This window comes from Somniosus microcephalus, chromosome 18 (genome assembly GCF_052327205.1).
Source record: "Somniosus microcephalus isolate GS21.2 chromosome 18, FLI_Smic_1.0, whole genome shotgun sequence".
NCBI classification, from domain to species: Eukaryota; Metazoa; Chordata; class Chondrichthyes; order Squaliformes; family Somniosidae; genus Somniosus; species Somniosus microcephalus.
This window is the reverse complement of record NC_141004.1, coordinates 70,126,194-70,138,326: the sequence shown is the minus strand read 5'-3', so window position 1 is coordinate 70,138,326 and position 12,133 is coordinate 70,126,194. Positions and strand designations below refer to the sequence as shown.

Below are 12,133 nucleotides of genomic sequence, written 5' to 3'. Positions count from 1 at the left end.
CACTGGGTAAAGTACTGGGCATATCCACAGGGTAAAGTATTGGGCAAACCCACAGGGTAAAGTACTGGGCATATCAACAGGGTAAAGTACTGGGCATATCCACAGGGGAAAGTACTGCGCATATCCGCAGGGGAAAGTACTGGGCATATCCACTGGGTAAAATACTGGGCATATCCATAGGGTAAAGTGCTTGGCATATCCACAGGGTAAAGTACTGGGCATATCCATAGGGTAAAATGCTGGGCATATCCACAGGGTAAAGTACTGGGCATATCCACAGGGTAAAGTACTGGGTATATCCACATAGGATAAAGTACTGGGCATATCCACAGGGTAAAGTACTGGGCATATCCATAGGGTAAAATGCTGGGCATATCCACATAGGATAAAGTACTGGGCATATCCACAGGGTAAAGTACTGGGCATATCCACAGGGTAAAGTACTGATCATATTAACAGGGTAAGGTACTGGGCATATTAACAGGGCAAGGTACTTGGCATTTCCACAGGGTAAAGTACTCGGCATATCCACAGGGTAAAGTACTGGGCATATCGACAGGGTAAAGTATTGGTCAAATCCACAGGTTAGAGTGCTGGGCATATCTACATAGGATAAAGTACTGGGCATATCACAGAGTAAAGTACTGGGCATAGTCACAGGGTAAAGTACTGGGCATATCCAGAGGGTAGAGACTGGGCATATCCAAAGGGTTGATGTAAGCCCCCAAAGTGCGGACCAAGTGATATACAAGGTCGACGTCACCGGCTTGTTGCAAGAAAGACAGGCCCAATAATTGAAGTAACAACGGTTTATTCAGGCCTGGGGAGAACTTCTCACATCCCTACGTGAGTCCAAACTCCAACGAGCCTTTCAAAGATCCACATAGTTATACACATTTTGCTAGCCATACCTCCTTGGAGATCCAATCAATTTAAAAGTTTACACATTAATCACTATCCAGGAGTGGCTGCTCATACAGAGTTAACAGGTAGTATAAGTTTTGTTTCCCTGTAAATGAGTCATGCCTGGCCTGCTATTTTCCTGGAAATGAGTCATGCCTCTCTTGCCTCTGTAAGTTTCATTTCCCCGAAAATGAGTCATGCCTCTCTTGCCTCTGTAAGGTTCAATTTCCTGGAAATTAATCATGCCAGTCTTGCCTCTGTAAGTTTCATTTTCCTCTGAACTGGCAGGCTTCATTTCTGCAAGTCAAACATATGGGTGATTAGTATACTTCATCCTCGAACATTCTGTGGCTTTGCCTGTTATAAACCTGCTTTTCTGCAGGTGAATCCTGTTTGTCTTGCCCTTTTATGTCCAATTTTTAATATCTTACTTCAGTCCCCCCTTTTGACCTTTTGGACAATTGTTCCAATACAGGTCAACATGTATTTCCACTTCCTGGTGTCTGCCTGAGCGTGCACTCTCTGGCCTTCTACCAGTTTAGGTTATACATGTGTATATATGCTATCAATCTGGAGGCCGACTTCCCCCCACGCGGTATGGTGGTCTTTCCTTTATGCATTCATTCTGGTGTAACCATTCCCGGGGCCCCTTAGACCCTGCATTAATGGTTTAGGCTTTCTGTTCAAGCTTGTCCCTCATTCCCGCGTCGGGTGTGTGATGTGCCCATTCGAGACTGTCATCACTCACCAATCCTCATTCACCACTCCTCCTTCTGCCACCTTCATCTTACGGTTGTCCGGCCCGGTCATTAATTACCATGCCCAATTAATCCCTTGTAATTTCAGGGCTTCAGATCAAGTCCTACACCATTTGCCTTGGAGAGGTGGAGGAGTTTTCCATAATTAACTTCTCAACCTCCCTCCCTTTAGTTTTGGCTTCTGTCACGGCACCAATTTCGGCTTTACTCACTCTGGTGCAGAGGCACTTGAGCAGCAAAAATACACAGTGTATTGTAATAACAATCACGAGGAATATCATTATGCCTTGTACCACTGAGGCACCCAACGTCCCCAACCATCCTGATCCCCAATTACCAAAATAGGAAGAGATGGGGGAATTTCCGCTAATGTTGTACTAATGTCTTTTTGTTGTTTCTTTAAGTCTTCTCCTATTTTATGATAATATTTAACATTTCCTTCATTTCCTGCTGTAATTTCTTCCAAGCTTCCTCTTCCTCTAACTTAGGAATTGCCTTGGGCTCTGGTATGACATAAGTTTCAACCTCTTTATTAAGTCCCATATTATCAAGTGACCAGGTTTTCTTTACCTGTGGTCTTGGTGGGTGTATATATTAGTGTCCTATCTGTGTAGGTATCTTTAGATCAAAACAAAAGTTTGGTTGGGGAATGGGACAAGTCATATCTTGATATTCATATTTCTGTTCAGTTGTGGTGACACAAAATGTCCCGTTGTTCCTTGGTGCTACCCTTGGGTTTCCCCCTTGGGTGTACCTCAAGGGTGCAATTGGTGGTTTTTGTAAATCCGCACTCGGATGTGTCTCCCTCGGTGGGGGGGTGTGTGCACACCCATGTCCTTCCCTTGTGGTGGCACCCATCCATTACCACCCCCCTTAAGGTTCCATTCTTCTGGTTATTATCTTCATCCCTTTCCCAAAGTGCCTTGGTAGGGACATCATGATATTTAACCCAACTCTCCCTTTGTACCTCTCCTATATTAATCACGTCGTATAGGGGCTGTCCCTCTTCTGGGAGTTGTGGGATGGCTAGTACAAAGCCAATCATCTTAGTCCATGGGGTCAGACAATTGCCTGCCCGGCATATTTGTCCCATTTTACGCCCCTTACATAGGCTTTTATTTGTGTCAATCCAAGTTTCCAGATCCTCATTAGTAATCCAATCAGGGATCTGTCCATTATTTATTTGCCTCATGTTATGCTGAGCATTCGACAATAGCCATGAGCCATACATGGCACATATTAGTTCCTTATGGGTTTGGCGAGAAGCATTATTAAGTTGATCAATAATGGTATTGATTGTTTCTGCATGGGGGGCTATTATCTCTTCCACCCCCAACAATTGCATTATTGTTTGGTTTCCTGCCGGTGCCAATTGCTGCCTATTTCCGGTAGCTTGTTTTAGTAACTTCTCTATTTTTGCTTGTAGTTCTTCTACTCCTTCGTTTACTCCTTCTATGTCCAAGCTATTAACTGTTGCTAACCCGGCCGCATACCCTGCTCCGGCCATTTCCAATACTCCCCGTTTCTTACATCTTTGTAAGATAGATTTTCCCTCTATATGCCACACTAAAATACACCTCATCCTGTGTTTTCCTTATTACTAATCCCCCCCGACAACGGCAATACTTATGTTCATCCCAAGGATCAAGGTGAGGACGTTCCACCCCATTCCGGACGTCCAATGTTCCTGTAATTACAAAAAGGGGGGCTGGTCGTCACCAGCCAGTTAGAATTATTCTACTCTTATCCGTTCTATCAGTTCAAAATACTGTACGTCTGGTTCATTTCTTGTTCTGTGGCTCTGTCTCCAGACATACCTGAAGATGCAAACTATGGCATATAACATTATCATCATACACAGCCCTATCATCATTGATATATGTAGTAACTCCCCTTCCCATTCTTTATACCTTCTAGCATACTCCTCACTCTCCTCAAAAGGATCAAATCATAATTTTCCTTCTATCACTGTGGGGAAATATTAACTTAACATTAAGAAACTTAAATTTAATAATATCCAATATCTTTAAATTTTATTCAGTAATACTGAAGTTGTTGCTTGGTGGACTTAAACAGCTGTCAGTGGAAAGGGTTAACTCCTTTGTAGGCTTTTGAAGGTGGAGCAAAACATTATTGCGTCACTTCACGTAACTTAAAAAAACATTCCTGATCGAAAAAGACAGTTGTGTTTTCACACTTTAACTAAACATGAACACTTGGGCTTCATTGGTCAGATTCCCTTTCTCAGCTGCCCGCTTAGCTGCCTCGTCTGCCCATGCATTGCCCTGTTGGTGTCGGTCAGTAATCTTCTTGTGTGCTTTAATTTATTATTGCGCAATCTTTGGGTAGGAGAGAGGCTCCTACTAATTCCTTGATTATATTCTCGTGTCTTATGGGTCCTCCTCCTGATGTCATATATCCTCGCCTACTCCAGGCTACCATGTAATCAGGCACCACCCCAAAGGCATACCGACTATCTGTATGGCCTAGAAATTCAGTATAGCCACGTTTGGGGCGCTACAGCTGGGCGTTTGCTAAATTTAGCACCCGGCGCAACTTAGCGCCACCTTCGCCGAAATTGAGTTGCATCGCCCCAAGAGGTTGCTGCTGCGCCAAAGCAGGCGATGCACGACTATCATAAGGCGCTAAGCCGGCGAGCCGAGGTGCTAACACCGAGGACGGGCGCAGCACAGGTGCGGCGAGTTTCTGAATGAAGGCAGACACGCTGGCGCCGGTCAGCTCTTAAATGGGGAGGGTCAATTTTTTGGCTGGCACGCCCTGCACACTGCAGCCCTGAAGCAAGGCCTGAAAATTGCTGGTTCATCAGTTCTACGCCCAGGACCATGCAGAAGCCCGCTATTCTTCCAAATCCCATTGCACACTCTTGCTGCTTGTCCAGGGTCATGGGGAAGGAGATGTACTGACGTCTCCTTCTGAACAGGGCATTGGTCACCTGGTGGCTGCAGCAATGTACCGCGAACTGGGAGACGTTGGCAATGTCCCCAGTAGCGGATTGGAAGGAGCCGGTGGCATAGAAGTTGAGAGCCACCGTCACCTTCACTGCCACCGACAGAGACGTCCTGCTCCTCAGCTGTGGCTGCAGATCTCTGTGAAGCAGGTGGCAGATCTCAGTGACCACCTCCCTTCTGAATCGCAGCCTTCGAACACACTGCTCCTCAGACATGTTCAGATATGAGAACTGTTGGCGGTATACCCTGGGTGGGTAAGGCCTCCTGTGCCGACGCCTGTTGGCCGTTCTCCATCTGGCCATGACTGGCACTCTCTCATGGCGTCTCTGAGCCCTTTGAATGCAATGGAGAAGCCCAACGTTTCCACCCATTGCAGCCCCCATTATATGTGGCAACTCAAGGCTATGGCACTGAAAGTTAAATCCAAGTGCAAAGCTCTGGCCTGAAGCCAGAAGTACCTGTGCGAGCGCTGAGTCAAAGCAGAAAGCTCTCTGCCTTTGGCTCTCTCCAAATATCCGTCTCTCACACAGAAGGATTGGCACAAAATGGCTGCCACTTATAATGCAGGAGGAGTCCCCTTTAAATAGCGCCCCCCGCACCCCGCAGCGACTGGGAACCGTTCCCCTCTACCAGTTGCTGGGGGCACCAGACACAAAGAGGGGCAGCGCCACTGAAGTTCCGGTTCAGGGCGCACCAAGGGCGTTGCACCATGAAATGATGTCAGGATCTGCACGCGCAGCTGAGCAGGCGCTGCGGTTTTGCGCCACCGCTAAATCTTGAGTGAAGTTCGCGAGAGGCGCAGATCACGCCGCGCCCGGGCGCTAGCCACTTAGTGCCCCACTTCTCCTCCTCCTAAGGCGCTAGCGGCTGGCGCTAACAACTGAATTTCTAGGCCCCTGTGTTTCATTTGTCTCGGTACCGATGTTAATAACTTCCATGTTGGTAAAGCTTTAAGTTTATCTTTTTTTTTTCCTTTTTAAATTGGTGACTCAGTAGCTTTCCCTGGCTTTCCAAATCCCCGTTGCTTTTTTCCTTCCTTTGCTGAGTTTTCGAATTGTTTAGCCTGCAAATTAGATCTTTTTCCTTCTTTATCTCTCCCTTCTGTTTCGATTCCTTACATTGTTTCTGGTAACAAGCTAAGATTACCATTCCCCCTTTTCCCTCTTCATTGTTGGTTTGTCCCCTCCACCAAGCCCTTTGGCTCTCTGCACCGTCTTTTTTTATTTTTTTATCTACCAGGAATTGGGTTATAGAATCCAGGTCCCCCTACAGTGGGGAATCCTCCTTTCCATCTCCTTTTTTTTTTCATGATTCTAAATTCACTCGTCTCACTTTATATATCTAATATTTAATTCACGTTGTTGGTAAATTAGGTTTGTACGCTATGTTGTTCGCCACTATAGCGTTACCTTAATTAGTTTCTTACTTCCTGGCAATCACTCCATTTCATTCCACACACACCAACCCTTTAGTCACGAGGTTCTGATACTGTGGGGTCTGTGTCTCCCTACGTCCTACTTGATCCTGGCCATCACGTGGGATGTCCTCTTAATTCCGGCTCAGGCTAGGCGTTTGGGACAGGCCTCACACTTGTCCATTTTAACCTCTTTGTGACTATTGAGTTATTTCATTTACTCACGATTGTACAATCATTCATTCATTTACTGAGGTTTCGGCGCCTCTCGGCTTATAAGGATTTCCCGCCTCCCGGCTTAGGGGACTTACCGCCCCTGTCAGTTTACTTTTTTAGTTAGAAGGACTCGTCCTTCACCAAGTGTTAAAACAACCTGTTTAACTACTTCTTTTAAGAGCCGCACCTCGTGGGCCTACCAGGTTTCTAAACCCATTTTCCGGTACCGCAGTCTGGCAGTTTTAACCGCCTTCAATTAAAGGTGTCTTTCTTTTTATAGTTCTTTTTCTATATCGATCTTACTTGACGTCTCGCCAGCGATTAACCTCTAATTTTACAAGTGGTAATTTAAACATACTCACCCGTCTTAGGTTATCGTTGTCCGAGAGTTTTGTTCAGATCGCGTATCCCATCCTCGTCGCCAATAGATGTAAGCCCCCAAAGTGCGGACCAAGTGATATACAAGGTCGACGTCACCGGCTTGTTGCAAGAAAGACAGACCCAATAATTGAAGTCACCACAGTTTATTCAGGCCTGGGGAGAACTTCTCACGTCCCTACACGAGTCCAAACTCCAACAAGCCTTTCAAAGATCCACATAGTTATACACATTTTGCCAGCCATACCTCCTCGGAGATCCAATCAATTTAAAAGTTTACATATTAATCACTATCCGGGAGTGGCTGTTCATACAGAGTTAACACATAGTATAAGTTTCATTTCCCTGTAAATGAGTCATGCCTGGCCTGCTCATTTTCCTGGAAATGAGTCATGCCTCTCTTGCCTCTGTAAGTTTCAATTTCCTGGAAATGAGTCATGCCAGTCTTGCCTCTGTAAGTTTCATTTTCCTCTGAACTGGCAGGCTTCATTTCTGCAAGTCAAACATATGGGTGATTAGTATACTTCATCTTCGAACATTCTGTGGCTTTGCCTGTTATAAACATGCTTTTCTGCAGGTGAATCCTGTTTGTCTTGCCCTTTTATGTCCAATTTTTAATATCTTACTTCAGGGTAAAGTACTGGGCATAGTCAAAGGGTAAAGTACTGGGCATATCCAGAGGGTAGAGTACTGGGCATATCCACAGGGGAAAGTACAGGGCATATCCACAAGATAGAGTACTGGGCATATTAACAGGGTAAGGTACTTGGCATTTCCACAGGGTAAAGTACTGGGCAGAACCACAGGGTAAAATATTGGGCACATCCACAGGGTAAAGTACTGGGCATATCCACAGGGGAAAGCACTGGGCATATCCACAGGGGAAAGTACTGGGCGTATCCACAGGGTAGAGTACTGGGCATAACCACAGGGTAAAGTACTGGGCATATCCAGAGGGTAGAGTACTGGGCATATCCACAGGGTAAAGTATTGGGCATATCCACAGAGTAAAGTACTGGGCATATCCAGAGGGTAGAGTACTGGGCATATCCACAGGGTAAAGTACTGAACATATTAATAGGGTAAAGCACTGAGCATAGTCACAGGATAGAGTACTGGGCATATCCACAGGGTAAAATACTGATCATATACACAGGCTAAAGTACTGGGCATATCAACAGGGTAGAGTACTGGGCATATCCACAGAGCAAAGTACTGGGCATATCCACAGGGTAAAGTACTGGGCATATCCACAGGGTAAAGTACTGGGCATATCCACAGGGTAAAGCACTGGGCACATCCACAGGGTAAAGCACTGGGCATATACACAGGGTAAAGCACTGGGCAGATCCACAGGGTAAAGTACTGGGCATATCCACAGGGTAAAGTACTGGGCACATCCACAGGGTAAAGTACTGGGCACATCGACAGGGTAAAGCACTGGGCATATCCACAGGGTAAAGTACTGGGCATATCAACAGGGTAAAGTACTGGGCATATCCACAGGGCAAAGTACTGGGCATATCCACAGGGTAAAGTACTGGGCATATCAACAGGGTAAAGTACAGGGCATATCCTCAGGGTAAAGTACTGGGCATATCCACAGGGTAAAGCACTGGGCACATCCACAGGGTAAAGTACTGGGCATATCCACATGGTAAACTATTGGGCATATCCACAGGGTAAAGTGCTGGGCATATCCTCAGGGTAAAGCACTGGGCACATCCAGAGGGTAGAGTACTGGGCATATCCACAGGGGAAAGTACAGGGCATATTCACAAGCTAGAGTACTGGGCATATTAACAGGATAAGGTACTGGGCATATTAACAGGGTAAGGTACTTGGCATTTCCACAGGGTAAAGTACTGGGCAGAACCACAGGGTAAAATATTGGGCACATCCACAGGGTAAAGTACTGGGCATATCCACAGGGGAAAGTACTGGGCATATCCACAGGGGAAAGTACTGGGCGTATCCACAGGGTAAAGTACTAGGCATATCCACAGGGTAAAGTACTGGGCATATCCACAGGGGAAAGTACTGGGCCAATCCACAGGGTAAAGTACTGGGCCTATCCACAGGGTAAAGTACTGGGCATATCCTCAGGGTAAAGTACTGGGCCTATCCACAGGGCAAAGTACTGGGCATATCCTCAGGGTAAAGTACTGGGCATATCTACAAAGTAAAGTACTGGGCATATCCACAGGGTAAAGTACTGGGCACATCCACAGGGTAAAGTACTGGGCATATCCACAGGGTAAAGTACTGGGAATATCCACAGGGTAAAGTACTGATCATATCCACAGGGGAAAGTACTGGGCATATCCACAGGGTAAAGTATTGGGCACATCAACAGGGTAAAGTACTGGGCATATCAACAGGGTAAAGTATCAGGCATATCCATAGGGTAGAGTACTGGGCATATCAACAGGGTTCAGTACTGGGCATATCCACAGGGTAGATTACTGGGCATATCCACAGGGTAAAGTACTGGGCATATCCACAGGGTAAAGTACTGGGTATATCCGCAAAGTAGATTACTGGGCAGAACCACAGGGTACAATATTGGGCACATCCACAGGGTAAAGTACTGGGCATATCCACAGGGGAAAGTACAGGGCATATCCACAAGATAGAGTACTGGGCATATTAACAGGGTAAGGTACTGGGCATATTAACAGGATAAGGTACTTGGCATTTCCACAGGGTAAAGTACTGGGCAGAACCACAGGGTAAAATATTGGGCACATCCACAGGGTTAAGTACTGGGCATATCCACAGGAGAAAGTACTGGGCATATCCACAGGGGAAGGAATGGGCATATCCACAGGAGAAAGTACTGGGCATATCCACAGGGGAAAGTACTCGGCGTATCCACAGGGAAAAGTATTGGGCATATCCAAAGGGTAAAGTACTGGGCATAATCACAGGGTAGAGTACTGGGCATATCCACAGGGTAAAGTACTGGGCATAACCACAGGGTAAAGTACTGGGCATATCCACAGGGTAAAGTACTGGGCATATCAACAGGGGAAAGTACTGGGCATATCCACAGGGTAAAGTACTGGGCATATCCAGAGGGTAGAGTACTGGGCATATCCACAGGGTAAAGTACTGGGCATATCCACAGAGTAAAGTACTGGGCATATCCACAGGGTAAAGTACTGAACATATTAACAGTGTAAAGCACTGAGCATAGTCACAGGGTAGAGTACTGGGCATATCCACAGGGTAAAATACTGATCATATACACAGGGTAAAGTACTGGGCATATCAACAGGGTAGAGTACTGGGCATATCCACAGGGCAAAGTACTGGGCATATCCACAGGGTAAAGTACTGGGCATATCCACAGGGTAAAGCACTGGGCACATCCACAGGGTAAAGCACTGGGCATATCCACAGGGTAAAGTACTGGGCATATCCACAGGGTAAAGTACTGGGCACATCCACAGGGTAAAGCACTGGGCACATCCACAGGGTAAAGTACTGGGCACATCACAGAATCACACAGAATCACAGAAACCCCACAGTGCAGATAGAGGCCATTTCGGCCCATCGAGCCTGCACCGACACATATCTCACCCGATCCCCGTAACCCCTACACCAACACATATCCCACCCTATCCCTGTAACCCCACGTATTTAATCCCCCTAATACTAAGGGTCAATTAATCATAGCCAATCAACCTAACCCGCACATTTTTGGAGTGTGGGAGGAAACCGGAGCACCCGGAGAAAACCCACGCAAACACGGGGAGAATGTGCAAACTCCACACATCCACAGGGTAAAGCACTGGGCACATCCACAGGGTAAAGTACTGGGCATATCAACAGGGTAAAGTACTGGGCATATCCACAGGGCAAAGTACTGGGCATATCCACAGGGTAAAGTACTGGGCATATCAACAGGGTAAAGTACAGGGCATATCCTCAGGGTTAAGTACTGGGCATATCGACAGGGTAAAGAACTGGGCACATCCACAGGGTAAAGTACTGGGCATATCCACATGGTAAACTACTTGGCATATCCACAAGGCAAAGTACTGGGCATATCCTCAGGGTAAAGCACTGGGCACATCCAGAGGGTAGAGTACTGGGCATATCCACAGGGGAAAGTACAGGGCATATCCACAAGATAGAGTACTGGGCATATTAACAGGGTAAGGTACTGGGCATATTAACAGGGTAAGGGACTTGGCATTTCCACAGGGTAAAGTACTGGGCAGAACCACAGGGTAACATATTGGGCACATCCACAGGGTAAAGTACTGGGCATATCCACAGGGGAAAGTACTGGGCATATCCACAGGGGAAAGTACTGGGCGTATCCACAGGGTAAAGTACTGGGCATATCCACAGGGGAAAGTATTGGGCGTATCCACAGGGGAAAGTACTGGGCCTATCCACAGGGTAAAGTACTGGGCATATCCACAGGGGAAAGTACTGGGCATATCCACAGGGTAAAGTACTGGGCATATCCACAGGGGAAAGTACTGGGCGTATCCACAGGGTAAAGTACTGGGCCTATCCTCAGGGTAAAGTACTGGGCCTATCCACAGGGCAAAGTACTGGGCATATCCACAAAGTAAAGTACTGGGCATATCCACAGGGTAAAGTACTGGGCACATCCACAGGGTAAAGTACTGGGCATATCCACAGGGTAAAGTACTGGGCATATCCACAGGGTAAAGTACTAGGCATATCCACAGGGTAAAATACTGATCATATCCACAGGGGAAAGTACTGGGCATATCCACAGGATAAAGTATTGGGCATATCCACAGGGTAAAGTACTGGGCATATCCACAGGGGAAAGTACTGGGCATATCCACAGGGGAAAGTACTGGGCGTATCCACAGGGGGAAGTACTGGGCATACCCACAGGGGGAAGTACTGGGCATATCCACAGGGGAAAGTACTGGGCATATCAACACGGTAAAGTACCAGGCATATCCACAGGGTAGAGTACTGGGCATACCAACAGGGTAAAGTACTGGGCATATCCACAGGGTAGATTACTGGGCATATCCACAGGGCAAAGTACTGGGCATATCCACAGGGTAAAGTACTGGGCATATCCATGGGTCATCATCTGTCAAAAGTTTGGTTGAAATACCTGAGAATTCCTGCTGGTGAAGTCTCAGCTTCCGCAGTCGATATGAAGTCTCACTTCTCCACACACGTCATGTAATTCAGTTTGTTAACTGCAGTGATTGTTCTGTATTCTAGAAAAGCAAGCGATCAGCGCCTTGGGCCGTCGTCTGCGGGAGCTCGGAGATCTGATAGACAAGGAGCATTTGGATTCCTTCACAGGCGACTTCCAGAAACTGGCAGCGCAGCAGGCAGTGGACCAGGTATGTGAAGGACCTCATCCACCAGCCAAGTTAAGCCCTCCTCTCAAACACTGGCTCTAGCACTGTGCTGCCATGGGGTGACCAGGATGTAATTTATGTCAAAAAATACTACGATTCAGCTAAACTTAGCTCTCAGTT

General features: G+C 46.7%; 1 protein-coding gene and 1 long non-coding RNA gene across 2 annotated transcripts in view; one reads left to right on the top strand and one right to left on the bottom strand.

The window, feature by feature from the left end:
• LOC147105359 (uncharacterized) overlaps positions 1–12,133 on the top strand; it is a 62,592-nt gene that overhangs the window by 19,033 nt on the left and 31,426 nt on the right. Inside the window, exon 2 of the mRNA XM_086011653.1 lies at positions 11,871–11,995. Within this exon, the coding sequence (XP_085867779.1) occupies positions 11,871–11,995 (125 nt within the window). The remainder of the gene's footprint in view (positions 1–11,870; positions 11,996–12,133) is intronic.
• LOC147105360 (uncharacterized) lies at positions 795–11,972 on the bottom strand. The gene is made up of 3 exons (XR_015081743.1): positions 11,758–11,972; positions 6,623–7,130; positions 795–1,200 (listed from the first exon to the last, which is right to left on the bottom strand). It is a non-coding gene; the product is annotated as an uncharacterized LOC147105360 (long non-coding RNA).